Source organism: Aulonocara sp. 'chitande type north' Nkhata Bay, linkage group LG7 (assembly GCF_057382095.1).
Source record: "Aulonocara sp. 'chitande type north' Nkhata Bay isolate Kocher_YH1m ecotype deep benthic linkage group LG7, A_spYH_male_GT1.1, whole genome shotgun sequence".
NCBI classification, from domain to species: Eukaryota; Metazoa; Chordata; class Actinopteri; order Cichliformes; family Cichlidae; genus Aulonocara; species Aulonocara sp. 'chitande type north' Nkhata Bay.
Window position 1 is genome coordinate 64,438,750 of NC_141350.1, and position 20,882 is coordinate 64,459,631.

At 43.4% G+C, this 20,882-nt stretch overlaps 1 protein-coding gene across 1 annotated transcript; it reads right to left on the reverse strand.

The window, feature by feature from the left end:
* Positions 1-8,023: 8,023 nt before the first annotated feature.
* Positions 8,024-18,315, reverse strand: poglut3 (protein O-glucosyltransferase 3). Its single transcript, XM_086301931.1, has 6 exons — positions 17,966-18,315; positions 17,524-17,721; positions 16,289-16,572; positions 15,995-16,199; positions 9,019-9,215; positions 8,024-8,838 (listed from the first exon to the last, which is right to left on the reverse strand). Exons 1-6 carry the CDS (start codon positions 18,201-18,203, stop codon positions 8,398-8,400), a joined length of 1,563 nt encoding a protein of 520 aa, XP_086158057.1. The 5' UTR covers positions 18,204-18,315; the 3' UTR covers positions 8,024-8,397.
* Positions 18,316-20,882: the final 2,567 nt, after the last annotated feature.

The following is a 20,882-nucleotide window of genomic DNA, read 5'->3' on the forward strand; positions in this document are numbered from 1 at the left end:
ATTGTTTATAGCAGATGAAATAGCAGATGAAGTATCAGGACAGGGTGTGAATAAAAGTTATGAGTTGCGTTGCTGCAGAGAAAGTTGTTCACTCTGGTGAGGTCTAATGAGTCTAATGGGAGGCTGAGCCTTCAGCTTTCCTGTCCCTGTCCTGTTTAACCAGAAACGCTCTCGTCTTTTAACATTAAACTCATAACTTTCCTTTTTGATCAGTCTTACAGCTACAGCTGGATCAGCTGACCCTGTCCCATCCTTTAGTTATGCTGTTATAGGCCACAACTGCTCATTAACTTCCCATCATGCACTGAGCACTTCTGTCTTTTACTCTCAGTGTGTTAATATATCACTACTGCGTGTCAGTAACGTTGGTCCTTTTCCTCCCATCATGTGTGATCCTCCACTTCTTTTAAGTGTCTCCCAGCGCAATTCTTACCATATTTTGGTTCCTGCAACTGGTCTGTCGGGTTATTGTCTCCCCAGAAACACTTTCCTTGTGCTTTTGGAAATCTATTTTTTCCTATTTCTGTTTTGTTTTTCCTATTTCCGCTGTGTTTTGTGTGCTTTTGCAGGGTTTTTCTTATTGCTGGTGTTTTCTTAAGTTGCAGTCCGTTCGGCCTCTCAGGGCCACCGCAGTACAGTCCCCCCCAATTTTTTTAAATTTAACCCAACAACATAGTTGGTTAAATTATACAAAAAAAAAAAAATCATATGTGCCCATAAAAGAGGTCAAAATCACAGAACTCTACTCAAAGTTAACAACAACCAATACTGATACCTCAAACAAACTGACCTCACTAAAGAAGACAAAGGGGGAAAGTTAAATAGTGGCTGATCAGCCCACAAAAATCACAAAAAGGGGTAAAACACACAAAAACCTAACTGAGACCAAAACCAGTTATTTATTATCCTGTAAATTAAACCTTATATTTAAGGAAAGACCAATGTGGATGCAGTGTTGTGTGTAAGCCTCTACACTGATATTACCACTGTGTGGCTGTAACTGCAGCCATCACACCGCCTGACCACGTTAAGGTGGTAATCTCTCAGGGGGAAAACAGAAAAACAAAACAACAAAAAATAAAATAAAATAATGCTCATCAGATTCTAACAATTCAAAACATGACATTTACCTTAACTGGATGACCTATATAATAAATATTATCGAACCCAACAATAGTACTTCACACTATTGCCAATATTAACAAAACCAAAAAGGGTAAGCCAAGTTATTTAAAAAAAGACAATTCACAAAGTCTTGAAAAATAGAAATAAAGAATAAAAATCTTCAATCCACTCTATAACAGCAGTCTCCTGCTTCCCTGCAGATCAACACGTTCTCACTCCTAACTCGTCATATGTGCGACGCCCATACAGCATGTATCACTTCTCAGTTATTTATTGCACTTCTTGCTCGTCAGTGAGGCACTTTTAGTGCTTTATCTATGTTTGTGTGGGGACTTGTTATAAATCAGTCTTCAACCTTTAATCTCTCTCTGAAAATGACTGGGATTAAATGCAGTATAATAAACTTTCCTGAACGTGTGTCTTGTCATGATCTCCAGTGCTGCCATTTCATAGGATCTCCTGTCCAGGGCTTCTCAGACGTTGGTTGTTTTTATAACTCCTCTCACCTTCTGCTCTTGTGTCTGCTGTGATAAGCCTTTTATACTCCATCCATCCATCCATCCATTCGCTTCCGCTTCTCCTTTTCAGGGTCGCGGGGGGCGCTGGAGCCTATCCCAGCTGTCATAGGGCGAGAGGCAGGGTACACCCTGGACAGGTCGCCAGTCTGTCGCAGGGCCAACACACAGGGACAGACAACCATTCGCACTCACATTCATACCTAGTGACAATTTGGATTATCCAATTAACCTATCCCCACAAGCTGCATGTCTTTGGACGGTGGGAGGAAGCCGGAGTACCCGGAGAGAACCCACGCAAACACGGGGAGAACATGCAAACTCCACACAGAAAGACCCCGGCCTGATGGTGGAATTGAACTCAGGACCTTCTTGCTGTGCGGCGCCTTTTATACTCACCCATTTTATTTCCATTTCTGTTTCTCACTATTTTTCTTAACAAGATTAAACCAGAATCAAGGTATGACTCAAGTATGTGAGGAAATTCTACACTAATTGGTACCCGCGGTCTTTCTTATGTTACATACCACACCCCAAAGAAAGGGCACACATAATGCAGACACATTTTCAGTGACCCAAATAACATTCAAACACGCTCCGTATCATAACCTCCTTTTTGTTTGTGTTTATTTTAAGCAGTTGATTTAACATAAGGATTAAAATAGAAAGAACAATCCTTGAAATAACACATGTGTGTGAAATACATAATACAAAACATAAAATAAATAAATATGTCAAATCCCCTTAGATCCAGCCTCACAATCACTTGTTCTATGATGACTAAAGGAAGTTTATTTACGTCAGAGACCCAGTGACGCCCATTCAGTTTCATTATCCAGGAAGTAACAGCTGATGCTCACTTCTGTTTAAGACACAGTCCAATCTTAGGTTCCTCATCCTGAGTGGAACAATGGGTCTATGTGAGTACAGCTGCCTTTTTCACATCATCTTGTTACGGCCCTAGCAGGGCCTCCTCCTGAAGGTGCCTGTGTGGGCGTGTCCCACCACCTCTTCTGCCTGAGGTGCCACCTTTCCCTGGTACACAGCTGACTCACATCAGTAATTAAAAGTATTTAAGCCCAGGGAAAGGTGAGCTCTGGGCCAGAGTGCCAGTAGTGTGGTTACAGCTTGTGAGCTGAGTGGTTGTTGTGTTTGCAGCTAGTGAGCTGTGTTTTTGGTGGTTTTCAGCTAGTGAGCTGCTCTTTCTTTTTGGCTTACGTTTTACTTTATTGACCAACGCCTGAGTTTTGTTTGTTTTCTTAAATGGTAATAGCGGCTTGTCCGTCTCTTTTAGTTAGTATAAATTGAAACTTTAATAAAACTCTTTAATTTAACCCCTTTGCCTCCTTGACTCCTTTTTCTGACCCGGTCCCTTTTGTTACTTCCCCCTCCCCGCCTAGACCCCTCAGGGGAACGTAACAATCTCTACATTATATGAGTTGATGATTCTAGCATTACAGAAAATGTCTTAATATTTCCAGACTGAGCTGTGGTGAGATCTTTAGTTTTCTTTCTTGTGTTTCAGTGACAGCCTTAGCCATCACAAACCTATTTGCTTATTTATTTATTTTTATCTCTAAAACTCATAGGTAAATACATATCAATACATGTATTCATCGTGAAGCATCCTGATGATCAATAACCAAGTGTTTCTTCCTGAAACAATTACATGTAACCAGTGTTGGGGAGTAACGGAATACATGTACCGCCGTTACGTATTTAAAATACAAAATATGAGTAACTGTATTCCGTTACAGTTACCGTTTAAAAAGGTGGTATTCAGAATACAGTTACTTTGTTGAAATAAATGGATTACACTGCGGTACTTTGTAGCCACAGCTGCCCTGAGGCAGACTGACAGAAGCGAGGCTGCCATATCACGCCATCGGGCCTCCACTAGTAGGCAGTAGGTGAAGTGTCTTGCCCAAGGACACAACGACCAAGACTGTCCGAGCCGCGGCTTGAACCGGCAACCTTCCAATTACAAGACAAACTGCCAACTCTTGAGCCACGATCTAATGGACAGATGCAAGATTATCGATGGTTACATCCTCGTGCAATAAAGAGGTTGAATGTTGTATCACACAATGCCTGATCAATTTGTTTCACTAACTCATCTAAATAAGGAATTTTGTAGCAGAAACAGTAATTATAGCAGTTTGTTGTGGAACAGTAATGTCCATATCAACAAGTTTTTTCTTGTGGCTCTAATACTCCATCGTAACATAAAGCCTCCCCGTCTTCTCTGTAGCTCAGTTACTTGGTCTAAATCCTTGATCAGCTGTGTGCTGAGCTATGGCCCAGTTAGATGTTAATGTGTGTTCTTATGTTGTGTTATAGTGACAGCTGTGTGTACTGCTGCAGGAGCAAGTAAGCAGTTTATTTATCTTTAACTAATTTGAATCAAAGCCCGATCCATGTCTGATACATGTCTTGTCTTCCTGCAGTAGGTGCTGTAGTCACTGCTCCTGCTCTTCTGGGAGCTGCAGGTTTCAATTCAGCTGGAATAGCTGCAGGCTCCTGCGCTGCAGGCATGATGTCGTCTGCTGCAGCTTCTAATGGAGGAGAAGTGACAGCCGGAGGTGTGGTGGCTGTTTTGCAGTCAGCAGGTAAATAAATAATTAGACGTTTTATTAGGATTTTAACTTACAACAACATGCAAAAAGAAGAAGTTCATGGCTTTGGGCCTTGGATTCCAGGCCGGAGTTGTGTCCTCAGCCTGTAGTCTGACTTGGAGGAAGAAAACTAAATCTTGTGGACCCCATTGCAGTGTGAGTGTGGTGGTTTCTTACTGGTCAATAGTAGACCTTACAATGTTCTTGTACGGGAGTCATTTTGAACCATACGTAACATTTGACGTTTGTTGACAGGATTTTTGACCAGCATACAAAACCACCTGCCTTAGACTGATCAATATGGCTGATGAACCATCTGAAACCGTTAATATGGTGTCACCATTTTTTATTGGTGCACCCTGTGTACCAGAATTTTGTGGCATAACACGAATTATGAAGACCGGGAGAGCCAGATTAGTGCAATGCTCCATGCTCAAAAGTGGTCTATAGAGCAGCAGTGTGATTTTGTGCTGAGTGCATTAGGAGAGCAAGTGGAGCGGGATACGCCAGATAAGATCTTTCTTCAATTTAAAGAACTGTACGGGGACAAAACAGCTGTGGGTACCTTGCGTGCCATGTTTTATGACTGCAGACAAAGGCCAGAAGAGCCTATTAGAAAGTTCACTTTACATTTAAGGGAGATCTGTAATTTATTACTTTGGTTTGATTTTTCAGTTTTTCTTTACAGGAAAAGATGGATAAGCTTGGTGTTAGTCCTTTCCATCAAGTTTCCTTTGTTAAAGCTGTTTTCTGCTTACAGTATGTGAATATCAAATAAAGTCTTATGAATCAAATTATGTCAGTCCTTCATCACATGTATCACTTGTTTTTTTGGAGTGTTTTTTTTTTCTTTGTTTTTTAATTTTGTTATCCCACATGAAAAATTCCAAAACTGCAGATTTTAGACACTTTAGACCTAAAATGTATATTCATTAGGGGAAAAAAACATTCATTTGTGATAGTAAACGTAAAACAACCTGAAAGACTTCATGTGACAGTCAGAACATTGAGCTTATCAAATTTGCGGACCCCCATCACGGTTATGACTGTTCTTCCCATCCCATGCAAGGCCACCTGGGTTGGCTGGAAGACTGTTTACTTAGCCTGTCGGGGCGAAGGACACTGTCTCAGCTGAACTCTGGATACACACACACACACACACACACACACACACTGATATGTGTAATACACTATCAGTACACTATCAATACACTACCAACATTCAAACAATATGTGGACTGTCCCACCAGGGGAGAGAAAACTTTAGACTTACTGTATGCTAACGTCAAGGATGCATACAGCTCCTCCTCCCTCCCCCCACTTGGTAGGTCAGATCATAACCTGATTCACCTCACCCCCCGCTATGTGCCAATTGTGAGGAGGGAACCTGTGACCACCAGGACTGTCAGGAGGTGGTCAGAGGAGGCAATAGCGGAACTACAGGGCTGTTTCGAGGTGACCGACTGGGAAACACTCTGTGAGCCTCACGCCGAGGACATCAATGGGCTTACTGAGTGTATCACAGGCTACATAACTTTCTGCACCGACTCCATTGTTCCAGCTCAGACTGTTCATTGTTACCCAAATAACAAGCCGTGGGTGACTAAGGACATCAAAGCCCTCCTCAACAACAAGAAGAGGGCTTTCAGAGGGGGCAACAAAGAGGAGGTGAGGAAGGTCCAGGTGTTACTAAAGGACAAGATCAGAGAGGCTAAGGACAATTACAGGAGGAAGCTGGAGTGGAAACTCCAGCAGAACAGCATGAGAGAGGTGTGGAGGGGCATGAAGACCATCACTGGATTCAGGCCAACCAACAGCAGGGGAACTGAGGGAGGTGAGAATAGAGCCAATGAGTTGAATCTGTTTTTCAATAGATTCGACACCACAGTGTCTGCTCCCACCCCCACAACCTCACCTGCAGTCAGCCTGGAATCCAGAGCCACACCACTGTGCCAGCCTCTCTCTTCACATGTTGCCTCCTGTGAGATTCCTGACACCCCTCCCCCACCCATCACCTTCACTCAATACCAGGTTGAGATGCAAATGAGGAGACTTCACTCAGGCAAGTCTGCTGGACCAGACGGAGTGAGTCCCCTTGTCCTCAAGACCTGTGCCCCCCAGCTGTGTGGAGTCTTTCATAAACTGTTTATGCTGAGTCTGAGTCTGCAGAGGGTCCCGGTGATGTGGAAGACATCATGCCTCGTCCCTGTACCAAAGACGCCACGTCTCAGTGGCCCCCAGGATTACTGACCTCCCACATCATGAAGACCCTGGAAAGGCCCATCCTGGACCAGCTGCGACCCATAGTAAGACCACATCTGGATCCCCTTCAGTTCGCTTATCAGCCTCGTCTCGGAACTGAGGACGCCATCATCTACCTGCTCAATCGTGTCTACACCCATCTGGACCAGCCGGCGAGCACTGTGAGGGTCATGTTTTTTGACTTTTCCAGTGCTTTCAACACCATCAGGCCGACCCTCCTGGGTGATAAGTTAGCAGCGATGCAGGTGGATGCTTCTCTGGTGTCCTGGATTGTTGATTACCTGACAGGAAGACCACAATTTGTACGTCTCCCACAGTGTGTGTCTGACAAGGTGATCAGCAACACAGGGGCACCACAGGCACTACAGATAGAAACACCCCAAAAGAGGGTCTGCATTCTATAAATATATCAGACTCTTATATATGATATATAAAAAGAATTATATCATAAACATATAAGAAATTGAAACCTAATCCATTTGTAACAATATAAAAGGTATTCGAGCTGAACAGAAATACTCAGACCAGCCCTTCTGACACCAACAACTACGCCGCTCTTCCCCATTCTGATGCTCGGTTTGAACTTCAGCAGGTCGTCTTCACCATGTCTACATGCCTTACAGCAATCAGCTGCTGCCATGTGATTGGCTGATTAGATATTTGTCTTAGCAAGCAGTTAACAGGTGTACCCAACAAAGTGGCCAATGGGTAACTGTATGTTTGCCGTTTGGAACAACCTGCCTGAGGAACTCCACTTAGCGCTTCCTGAAAATCTGTTTCACTTCTTTGGTGGTGCTTTCTGCATGTGGTTCTACTTTTTCCCCCTCATGTTACCTCTTTTCTCTTAATTCTATTATTTAATTCATTATTGTTTGGAGTTCTATCTTTTCATTTCATTTTAACTTTTACCTTTTTAATACTGTTTTTGGAAAGCATTTTCTAACGCTGATTTTGATACGTGACATGCAAATAAACTCCTATTAGGTATTACAACAACTTCAGAGTCATGTTTTCAATCCTGGTGTTAGAGCTTAGTACAGCTTGACCAGTGGTTAAGCTACAGAAAGGGGCGGACACAGTAGATGTACTTACCCACTCAAAATGTCATCAAAGGAGACCACTAACATGTTCCACACATCCATTTATTCTCTTCCCCTCATCCAGTTATGGGTTGCAGTGCAGCTGGAGCCCATTCCAGTGGTCACAGGGTGAGAGGCAGCCAACCAGTCACAACTACAGCCAATTAAGAATCACCAATTATCATAACATGCAGGTCTTTGGACTATGGGAACAAGCTGGAGCACCCAGAGAGAATCACAGGGCCTTAGCTGGCCGGTAGATTCAAACCCAGACCTCCTCACTGTGTGGCGATGGTGTTAACCACCGCACCACCACGCTGCCCACTCAATTACTAATGTAGCTTAGTGATTCAACAGAGTAATAACTACTCGAAACTGCAGTGAAAGCTGTATGCACAACAATATAAAAAAATCTGCACTTGTTAAATATTTTAAGACAAAGTTTTTAGTTTAGATAAAGCACACAAGTATCCAATTTAAAGGTACATTTACACTCATCCAAGTTCCTCCATTACTAAACAGGTATAAAAAAAAAACTCCCACAACAACAACATAAAACACATTTTAAAACATTAATGCTCACATGATCACAGATTGTTTTTGAGCTCGATCTCAAAATTTCTGACAGCTATGGTTTTATCATAAAATCCCTCTACTGTCCAAAATTAAAGTGGAATGCTGAACATTCATATGCCCTTAGGCATCAGGAACATTACGTTATCATCTTCACTCTTTAGATATCAGGAATGTTTTCACACAGAAAAAGAGACTCGAGTGCTTAAAGACTAAAGCCGGAGCCCGTCATAGTTCATCCTTCACGTCCGTTTCTTCTTTGTAGCTTTTACGCTCACATTTGCAGGCAGCAGTGTGGTCATCCAGCTGAGGCACCAGCTCCATGTCTGCGTGTTGTGTCGGCTGTCCCGTCTGTCGCTCTGAATACATGTGCAGCACTTTGTAGTAGTAACAGTACAGCCTGCTGGGCTGCAGCAGCTCTCTGGCTGCTGCCTGGCCCGCTCTGGCGATCTCTTGTGCTTCAGCGTCGTTCTCTTTAGCCCATCTGATCTTCTCCAGAAGGTCCGACAGGTTTCTCTTCACAGGAATGTAATGTGTTCCTGCCTTCAGGTGGCTGTAGAAATGTTCATAGTACTGAGAGTCTTGTTTCAGAACCAGACTGTTCCCGAGCATCAGGTAAGGAAACCGGTACGCTGCCACTGTTCCATCAATGTTCACCTGATATTTGTACTGCAAGATGAAGACAAGGTGGCACGAGTTGCATACACACGTTATGGATGTATTAAATCTATTCATAAAGACGAGGCATCAAGGAGCTAAACTAAATCATTGTAGTGAAGTGAGTAACGTATGGATGTATATATTTATAATTATATTTATTAAAGAGAAGACTATTTTACGCTTCCTTACCTTAAAGAAGTCAAAGAATCCAACAAGTGATGCTTTGCCAACGTGTTTCTCCTGGTCTCTAAAGAAGAACCACGCAGTGATGCCGGCATCAAGGAGCTCTGGGTTTTTTTTGGACAGTGATACAAGCTGAAGACGCTCCTCTCGACTGTCCCGACCCCGGAAAAACGCCCGCTCAGTTTTATTCACCCACGGAGGCCCTGATGGAAGTATATATTACTGAGTGGGAAGAATTGTCTACATTTACATACAAATTCACAGATCATAACCATATTTCTCCTAAAGGTGTTGACTGCTTCTCATCTATCTATCTATCTATCTATCTGACCTGCTTTCCACAGATTCCCTTAACCACACTTCCAATTTCTCATGCCACCACACCTCCTTCATTTTGCCTTTCTCTGTCCTCCCTCCGAGTCTGTTCCCGGACCTGCTAATTCAAAGACCAAGCGGCACCTCATATGTGCGATCAGTCGGGTTTAACCAAACTCCCTTAGCCTGTCGACACATCCCAAGTTCAAAGAAGACAAAAGGAAGAGTGGCTGTGGGAAGAGTCAACCCCCTCCCTTTCAACTCCCATAAATCTTTTAATCATCACACTGACAGGAAGTGTTTTTTCCCCTTCCATCTCCCTTGATATGCCAGTATTTTCTGTACTCCTTCTCTTTCTTCTTTTGTCTCCAACATCTCCCGTGCTCTCTCTCCTCGCCTCTCCTCTAAGCCGTCTTACCAAATAGCCAATCCTTCTTTTTCTCTCCCTCTCCATTTGACAGCACTCTCCCTCCATCCCACCCACCCCCTCGTTGTCTGCCTACCCTGGAGGCTTTAATGAGTACACTGGCAAGGTCTGTAAATTATTCAATAACTGGGAGAAGAATCTCTGATTCCTCCCCTCCCCCCTTGTTATTCTAAAAATAGATTTCCTTATGTTGGGAGTGACTCTGAGCTATTAGAAATTAAGACGCTCATTGTTGTCTCCTGGTGGGGTGGAGATTTGACACCGTATTTTGAAATAATAGTTAAGCTGTGATTTCATTACTTTAGATTTATCATTGGCTATGAAACTGTGAAATCAGGTTAAAACAAACAGCGGAATTTGAATGAAAACAGCGGAATTTGAATGAAAACAGCGGAATTTGAATGAAAACAGCGGAATTTGAATGAAAACAGCGGAATTTGAATGAAAACAGCGGAATTTGAATGAAAACAGCGGAATTTGAATGAAAACAGCGGAATTTGAATGAAAACAGCGGAATTTGAATGAAAACAGCGGAATTTGAATGAAAACAGCGGAATTTGAATGAAAACAGCGGAATTTGAATGAAAACAGCGGAATTTGAATGAAAACAGCGGAATTTGAATGAAAACAGCGGAATTTGAATGAAAACAGCGGAATTTGAATGAAAACAGCGGAATTTGAATGAAAACAGCGGAATTTGAATGAAAACAGCGGAATTTGAATGAAAACAGCGGAATTTGAATGAAAACAGCGGAATTTGAATGAAAACAGCGGAATTTGAATGAAAACAGCGGAATTTGAATGAAAACAGCGGAATTTGAATGAAAACAGCGGAATTTGAATGAAAACAGCGGAATTTGAATGAAAACAGCGGAATTTGAATGAAAACAGCGGAATTTGAATGAAAACAGCGGAATTTGAATGAAAACAGCGGAATTTGAATGAAAACAGCGGAATTTGAATGAAAACAGCGGAATTTGAATGAAAACAGCGGAATTTGAATGAAAACAGCGGAATTTGAATGAAAACAGCGGAATTTGAATGAAAACAGCGGAATTTGAATGAAAACAGCGGAATTTGAATGAAAACAGCGGAATTTGAATGAAAACAGCGGAATTTGAATGAAAACAGCGGAATTTGAATGAAAACAGCGGAATTTGAATGAAAACAGCGGAATTTGAATGAAAACAGCGGAATTTGAATGAAAACAGCGGAATTTGAATGAAAACAGCGGAATTTGAATGAAAACAGCGATAGATAGATAGATAGATAGATAGATAGATAGATAGATAGATAGATAGATAGATAGATAGATAGATAGATAGATAGATAGATAGATAGATAGATAGATAGATAGATAGATAGATAGATAGATAGATAGATAGATAGATAGATAGATAGATAGATAGATAGATAGATAGATAGATAGATAGATAGATAGATAGATAGATAGATAGATAGATAGATAGATAGATAGATAGATAGATAGATAGATAGATAGATAGATAGATAGATAGATTCAGTAAGGGTCCTAAGGCTAGACCCCCTATGCTAAGCAAGCATGAGCGACACAGATAAATATGAAGGCATGCCGGCTCAGACGTCACCCGGATCAACAAGGTCCGCGTCAGGTGTTGAGGAACCAGGGCACCCTGACGAAAAGTGGGCTACTGGAACAAGAAGGCATCGGTGGGCAAGACACAAAAACAGGGCGTTGTTGGAATGCTACTACGCAAGTAACCCCGGCGGAAGGGGCTACATGAATAGGATGCGGGACCTATGGATTCTTCGATATCCAACATCCACAATGACGGCGAAACAACTAGTAGCTCAGTGTTCCAACATTCGAAAGAAGAGACTGCTCTCACAGCTAGAGATTGACGAGGTACAACACAAATGCTATGGCAAGGAGGAGTCAGGACGCCAGGTCAGGGGGGAGATATCATCACCCCCACCCGAGATTGGGTACATAGCCCCAAGTGCTATAGGAGAAGGATCGTTGAGTGCGAGAGGAACTGACCTGAAAAATAGGATCATGGCCAAGCTTGAAACCTGTATCCCCCATAGTCGGTTACCAAGATTACGTGAAGTACCCTCAGAAGGTCTGCTAGATGATGTTAATGCAGCACTATGGGCAATACCTACAACCACGATTACCGACAGCAAGCTGATCTACAATATGGCAGCAGTGATCAGTGAGATGCTTGGCTACAAGTTGAACAGCGACAAGGGGCAGTACCCTCCATGGAGAAGGAGGCTAGAGGGCAAGATCAAAGTAGCACGGAGGGAGGTTAGCCAACTAACGGAGTTGCAGAAAGGTGCGACAAAGAAGGTGCATAAGAAATACAGCAAGCTGTCCATACCTGAGGCCTTGGAAACTGCCAAGCAAAGACTCACAGCCTTGGCCAGCCGCTTGAGGAGGTACACCAGAGAGATAGAAGGCAGGAGAATAAACCAGCTGTTCTCCACAGAACCAGCAAAGGTGTACTCTCAGTGGCAAGGGAACAATAAGAGAACAGCACCACCAAGGCTGGAGACGGAGCAATACTGGAAGAGCATATGGGAGGAGGACGCAACCCATAACGGCAATGCTCAGTGGCTAGTGGATCTGAGGGCTGACCACAGCGACCTCCCTGAACAGGGTCCAGTAACCATCACAGTGGCAGATATCCAAGAAAGGGTCTCCAGTATGAAGAGTTGGACAGCACCAGGGCCCGACATGGTTCACGCCTACTGGCTAAAGAAGCTGACTGCACTCCACGAGCGTCTGGCAGCACAAATGAAGCAGCTGCTAGTTAACGAGAGACACCCGGAATGGCTAACCGAAGGTCGGACGGTCCTGATCCCCAAGGACCCCAAGAAGGGACCGGTCCCCTCCAACTACCGACCAATAACCTGCCTCAGTACTACATGGAAGCTCCTGTCAGGCATCATATCGGCTAAGATGAACAGGCACATGGGTCAATACATGAGCGGGACACAGAAAGGAATTGGCAAGAATACCAGAGGCGCAAAACACCAGCTACTGGTAGACAGAACAGTCAGCCGAGACTGCAAGACCAGACTGACCAACCTGTGCACTGCCTGGATTGATTACAAGAAGGCCTATGACTCAATGCCCCACAGCTGGATACTGGAATGCTTAGAATTGTACAAGATCAATGGGACCCTAAGAGCCTTCATCAGGAACTCAATGGGGATGTGGCGTACAACACTAGAGGCCAACTCCAAGCCCATAGCACAAGTCACCATCAAGTGCGGGATCTACCAAGGAGATGCTCTGTCCCCACTGCTGTTCTGCATAGGCCTGAACCCCCTCAGTGAGATCATTAACAAGACTGGCTACGGATACCGACTACGGAACGGAGCAGTTGTCAGCCACCTCCTGTACATGGATGACATGAAGCTGTATGCCAAGAGTGAACGAGACATCGATTCACTGATCCACACTACCAGGCTATACAGCAATGACATTGGAATGTCGTTCGGACTGGAGAAGTGTAGTCGGATGGTAACAAAGAGAGGGAAGGTAGTCAGAACTGAGGGGATTGAACTACCAGAAGGCAACATTGCAGACATAGAGGACAGTTACAAGTACCTGGGGATCCCGCAGGCAAATGGGAACCATGAAGAGGCCGCTAGAAAAGCTGCAACCACCAAGTACCTGCAGAGGGTCAGGCAAGTCCTGAGGAGTCAGCTGAATGGTAAGAACAAGATCCGGGCCATCAACACGTACGCCCTGCCCGTGATCAGGTACCCTGCTGGGGTAATAGGCTGGCCAAAGGAGGAGATAGAAGCCACTGACATAAAGACAAGAAAGCTCCTTACCATGCATGGAGGGTTTCACCCCAAGTCCAGCACCCTGAGGCTGTACGCTAAGCGGAAGGAAGGGGGCCGGGGACTGGTGAGTGTCAGCACCACAGTCCAGGATGAGACAAGGAACATCCAAGAATACATTGGGAAGATGGCCCCAACTGACCGAGTGCTCAATGAATACCTCAGGCAGCAGAAACCCAAGAAAGAGGAGGGAGACGAGGAACCATCATGGAAGAACAGGCCCCTGCACGGTATGTACCACCAGCAGATAGAGGAGGTGGCTGTTATCCAGAAATCCTACCAGTGGCTGGACAAAGCTGGACTGAAAGACAGCACAGAGGCACTAATCATGGCAGCACAAGAACAAGCTCTGAGCACAAGATCCATAGAGGCTGGGGTCTATCACACAAGGCAAGACCCCAGGTGCAGGCTGTGTAAAGATGCCCCAGAGACAATCCAGCACATAACAGCAGGGTGCAAGATGCTAGCAGGCAAGGCATACATGGAACGCCATAACCAAGTGGCCGGCATAGTGTACAGGAACATCTGTGCCGAGTATAACCTGGAAGTCCCGAGGTCAAAATGGGAGATGCCCCCAAGGGTGGTGGAGAATGACCGAGCTAAGATCCTGTGGGACTTCCAGATACAGACGGACAAAATGGTGGTGGCTAACCAACCGGACATAGTGGTGGTAGACAAACAGAAGAAGACGGCCGTAGTGATCGATGTAGCGGTTCCGAATGACAGCAATATCAGGAAGAAGGAACACGAGAAGCTGGAGAAATACCAAGGGCTCAGAGAAGAGCTCGAGAGGATGTGGAGGGTGAAGGTAACGGTGGTCCCCGTGGTAATCGGAGCACTAGGTGCGGTGACTCCCAAGCTAGGCGAGTGGCTCCAGCAGATCCTGGGAATAACATCGGAGATCTCTGTCCAGAAGAGCGCAGTCCTGGGAACAGCTAAGATACTGCGCAGGACCCTCAAGCTCCCAGGCCTCTGGTAGAGGACCCGAGCTTGAAGGATAAACTGCCTGCAGGGGCGTGCTGGGTGTTTCTTTTTATATAATATATATATATATATATATATATATATATATATATATATATATATATATATATATATATATATATATATATACTCAGATTTCCTGAAAGTTACATCTGAGTCAATATATGTATGAAATCCATTAAAAAAACCACTTCCTTGTCATTTCTATCTTTAAAATGTTAACAAACAACAGCAGAATGTGTAATTTAGAAAAAACAGTGACTTTAGATGAAAACTGCTTCTGACTCCAAAAATCTAACATGTCGGCCGACATTGGGAATGTTGTGCGCAGAAAGAAGTGCCATCTTATATCTATCATTCATCACATGGACAAACGTATTGGCTCACACCTCTTAATCTTTGAATTCATCTGTTTTCAGTCCCACTGCAACAGGCTTATGATATTTTTACAAACAAGTGTTGCAAACTCAAAAACTCCACAGTCCCAAACCGCCTCTGGAATCAACATCAAAACAGAAAGTGTGCTCTGGGAGGTTGATGACATGGCTCAGCAGCTCCTGTAGGTGTAATGTGTAGGTTTTGTTCATATAGTGTATAGAGCAGGGGTAGGCAACTCCAGGCCTCAAGTGCCAAGTGTCCTGCAGGTTTTAGACGTGTCCTTGATCCAATACTGCAGATTCAAATTGCTAAAAGACCTCCTCAACATGTCTTGAAGTTCTCCAAAGTCCTGGTAATGACTTTTGATTCAGCTGTGTTGACTCAGGGTGATATCTAAAACCTGAAGGACACCTGCACTCGAGGTCTGCAGTTGCCTTCCCCTGGTATAGAGTCTATGGACTGTGGTGCCCTCTGGTGGACAGTTACAAAAACAAACCAAAGGAGAAACTGCCTTCATAACGTGACATCACCCTCATAGATGGATTCTTTGGTTGGGATCTTTTGGATCTTCGTTAAACTAGCTGCAGCTAAACATACAGCTTCTACAACAAGTTCAACCTCTATACTGCCTGAAGAAGAACAGCCCACTAAGTTGGATTATGTAGTTCAGGAAACCTTGCACACTGTAGATTTTTAAAAAAAGGTAGTGCTTTATGGCTCTTGAGAACATTTTGGGAAAATACAGCAGAGGCAGCACTTTCTTTCTTTTTTATTTTATTTTTGCTGAACGCTGGCAAGTTCAAAGCAATAAAAGGTCTTAAACTGCTGCACAGTATTAAAAGCAATAAATCAATAAAAAGTACACCTCTGTGTAGAAGTACATCCCAACATAATTTACTCCTGCCAGTTGCAGTTTAAGTGCAATTTCCTTCAAACTCAGATACTCAATAAGAAGTTTTAACAACTTGTAGCACAGACAGAAATATACGAATGATGATAACATAAACTGAGGGCTGTTTTGCTCAGGAGTATCAAAGTTACCTGTATTCCCTTGGACAGATAGGAGGTCATTAGTGACCCCTCTCAGTGTCTCCAGGGTGGAGTGTGTGACCTCATAGGTAGGGAGGACGATATCCCGTGTGTCTGTGGAGCCACACCACGATAAGATCGGAACAGCAGCCGACGTCTTTGTCTCTAGCGGCCAGTCACCCACATTGATGTAAAACTCCACATCAGGCACCCTCACCTGCAACAGAACATCGCTGTGTGACTGTAAAGACTTTATATATATATATGCAACAGCACAGCATGGAAAAAACAGCAGAACAACTCTACCTTCCTCGTCAATGATAGCAAAATTTCATCAGAGAACATCTTGAAGTCGGTGTATTTTCCCAGCGTGCGCCGGTACACGTGATTGTTGATGATGGCGTAGTGAATGAGCCCTCCTCTGTTGGAGAATCTGTGAGGCACTTCCTGCCTGAGATGCTGCAGGTCGATGGTGGGAAAAGACTTAAAGTCAGCTAGAATCTGTCGGTCATCGGCAGGACACTGCATGACGCTCTGCCAGACGGAGGCATCGGGCTCAGGACAGTCACAGTATTCATGATGCACTGGACCTGAGCATGGGAATGAGCCATCAGGGTTAGATACACGTATAAATGCAATGTGGAAGATGAGGAGTCACTGTCAACTTACTGAAAAAAACAAACCCCAAAATATCTGGAACAGTCGATGAAGTCAGTCAATGTTGATAAATCCCAAAAAACACAAGTTACTGGATGTAAAGCTGTGTTAAATCTAGCGTATGTATGTGCACTCACCCCCAAATGTGACTACAAAGCAGCACAAAGACAACACTTCTTTATGCCAATGCTATAGTTAGTGTTCTTCTGCTCTATACATATGAGCTGGCTGTAATGAGGAGGTGGAGCAGGTTATCTAAGGTTGGTGGTGAAACATCTGGTTACTTGAGTCTGCATGTCAAAGTATAATTGGGCAACATACCAAACCCAAAGCTGCTCTCCAGCGTGTTCATCGCAGTGTGAGTGTTAAATAAAAAGCACTTACGTGTAGAGAAAAGTAATTGCATGAACCAGTCTATGTAACATTTACTGCATTCTTTTTAAAATAATTTTAATAGCTCTGACAGTCACTCTGCTCTTAAGTCTTTACTCCTTCCTGTGCTTCAGTAAACATCAGTCTTCCAGTAGTACAACATGAAGTGGACAGTGTGACTCGTGATGGAAGAGTTTAAGTATAAATGCTGCAGTTCTAGGATGAGTATTTTGAGGTCCCTTTCATATCTATCTTCATCATTCATTGTGTGGGTTACCCATGGAGTGGTGAGACTTTAGTTTGTGGCCACTCTTGGGTCTGTTATCAATCCTGACTTTATTTTTTGTGCAAAACACTGGCATCATAATTAAGAGCAATGCACTCTGGAGATAAACTTTGCATGTAAAAGCAATTCGTCATTTTTATCCCGATTTCTCACCATTAAATTGATTTTTCACCTTCGTATAAAGGGTCTGAGGACAGAAGGTGATGCAACAGGTTTTCTGACTAACCTTGGATGGTGTAGGGTGAGCTAGCCACAGCAGCATCTCTGTAAGAGACCTGGATCTTCAGACCCTTGTGAGCAGTGCTGTAGAGCCGATACCTCAACAGGAAGGAGCCGTCTCCTCTGTCCAGAGGTGGAGGGACGTGGATACGGAGGTACTCATTCTTATCCAGTGAGCCGATCTTCACTTTAAACGTGTCTTTTCCTGAGCACCACATTCAAAAAGCATTTCAATGAACAGTTTGAGTGCTAACGCAAGTAACAGTTATGCATATTCGGCCGCTCGTGCACGTTTTCGTTAACATTAGCCCCCCAAAAACTTTAAACGTAGCTTGCTAGCCACCGGGTTGTAATAACAAAAGAATGCTGCAAAAACAGTTTAAGGTTAGCTTAAAAATACTGCAACAGGACTTTAGTGAGCTAATAATGTCGCGTTGGTGGTCATTTACCTGGAGACAGAGTCAGGTTTTCTCCTTTTGAATTCACTGCCTGAATAAAGAAGTAGCGGACTGGTAACACGGTGTCCGGGTTTAGCCCCGGACCCCATATCAGACACCTCTCTGGACTGATTCCTTCAGAGTCACAAACCGGGAAGCTTGTACTTTGAAATACTAGTAAAATTACAAATCGGCTAATTAAACCACTCGGAAACGGCTCGACTACATCTACGTTCCGGTAACACGCCATACTCCAGCAGCTGGCACCAAGTAAAGGGTACAGTCACTAAATTTTAAGTGCAAAGTTTTGATAGAAACTCCTACTCCGACATGTTGGTGAAGACAACACGCCCACTGGTGATGGCCAGTGACGCCTTCACGGGAAGTTGGAAATTTTGGGGGTATACATATTGTGAACGCCCCCTACAGACATAAATACTCCACATTACTGATAAAAAAAAAGATCTTAACACTAATTAACCACTCCTTTGTTGTTGTTCTTGTTTTTTAACCAACTTTGCAAAATACTGCAGATAACAGCACCAGGATTAGTTATTGTCAGGGGTAAAGGAAGTCTTCAGATTTACTACATCAGAAACTTATATTATTGCATCTCATTTACAGGTAAAAGTTCAAGTTCTACTTGAGCAAAAGTACACAAGTACCGTCAGGCCAATATATGTGGCTGACCTGTGTTGCGTTCATTTCACAAATCCCTTTACTGTTGTAGCTGGTGGGGTACTGTTATTTATTTATTTATTTATTTATTTATTTATTTGTATTGTTATTGTGTAGCAGCGCAGCTCTGTTTGCATAATATAAACAGTGAAGGTGAAAGCTGAACGCTAACCTTTTTCCACTCCATATGTTTTTTTTGTTTTTTGTTTTTAATTTTACCAGTATGTCTCAAATTTTATTCCAATGGGAAAGTGCAACCATCCATTGTATCAGGAACAGAAATGGAGAAGAATACAGTACAAGTAGTGTAAGCAGAGCACTTGTCTTATTTTACATCAGGTGTGGTTGCTTCAGTGTGCTTTAAGCTTTGTTCTTTGTTTTAAATGTTAACTTTGTGAGGCAGGATGTTGAATCCATCAATCATGGAAGGAATGAAAAACAGGATGGACAAAAAGTGAAATAAAGGACTCCCATTTTGTGGTTAAGTTAGTTTCCAACTTTTGCTTCATGCCTTCATCTAAAACTTAATTTAGTTTATCTGGCTCCTCTTAAAGAGGATGTGTCAGGGAACTGTTTCCAATAACATTAACCTTTGGTACAGGAAAAACACATCCTCTTTTCACTGTACTAGTGTCAATAAATTCAAGCCAAGTAGAGTAACATATTTTTGCTTATTAAGAAGCTTGTAGTGCTAATTTCAAGATTGTACAATTCAAACTTTTAGTACAAAGCAGCGTCTTTAAAATAATACACACAATATTTAAATAAGTACAACCACCGTGATAAATATTAAATATTGTAGTGGTTAAAATGTAAGATGACACGCTTCTGCACAGGCCAGGTATCTATGTGTGTGATTGCATTAGCTGTTTTAGTGCTTCTCAGAATAAAAGGGTGTTTTCAGTCTTTTCAAAATTTGCCAGCTGTGCACAAGCGTGTCTGGGAAAACATGTAAAAACACTCAAGTGGTAATAAAAAGGTGCAAGTACAAAGGTTTGCATATTTAAAAAAAGAGCCGAGTCTGAGGCCTCAGGAGAAGAGCAGTTTCTGGAGCCCTGAGGATGTTATCAAAGCTAGAAGTTCAGAGTGGACAGCCACATCTACGCTGAAAATCACTTTCCTCTATTCCTCTAAGCTTTCAACAACTTACTCTGGTTTTTGTGCTACTACTACACCTGACATTCATTGCTCCTACAAATGTACTCTAAAACTCGAAAGAGACATTCAAAAACACATCTAAAGCTGCCACTTCTATCCATTCTAGCTCTGCACATCTCCTCAGGCCAAATGTAGAATGTGGAGAAGCTGGCAACCAGAGAGAGGCGAGCGCAGCTCCTCTGGCAGTACTGTGTAATGTACTATAGGTGTAGCGGACTGGAGAGAATTGTATGAGTGGTTGTGTGTGAGGGTGGGTGGGGTTTGCAACATCATGCATTGGCCAGTTCCTCAGCTTCATCTCTGTTTTCATTGATCTCAGCCAGCGTCCTGACGAAGCGGGTCCACTCATCCGCTTTGGGAACACAGATTTGCTCGCCAACATCATAGACCTGAACCTGTCCCTCTGAGTCCCCAGTGGCAATCTCCTTTCCAGTGTGAGACCATCTGACACGGTTCAGTGCCGGAGCCCCATCCACATACACACTAGCAGTTGGAACTTCGGTATCATTGTTGAGGTTCCACAAGTCCAGACGTCCAGCTAAGTCCACACAAGCAAACAGGGCAGGGTGTGTTGGAGACCACATCACATCGTAGACGTAGTCACAACTGTCCTCAAAAGAGTATAGTGGACGGGTACTCTTAGTGCTCCAGAGTTTGACGGTTCAGTCAAACGAGGACGAGATGAAGAGGTGAGAGAAATCAACAGGTCCTCCAGCACTGTGGCAGCTCAGTCCAGTAACCGGACCATGGTGGCCTTCAAACACTTCAGTGATGCCTGCCTTTCCACTCCATAAGTTAATGTGAGGGTTCCTGATGGTTAGGGACAAATGCAAATGCACTGCAGGGTGCTGTAAACGGCCCAAACCTCAGTCAGGAGAACAACTGAGAGAATCCATCCACAATACCAGGTTAGTCATTAATATACTGCTGCATGTACAACAACAACAACAATCTTTATTTATAGAGCACATTTAAAAGCCTTGGGCATACCAAAGTGCTTTACATAAAACAATAAAAGGTTCAAACATTGATAAAGGATAAATAAAAATAACGAGTTATGTTCATAGATAAAAGCTACCAATAAGAATGACTA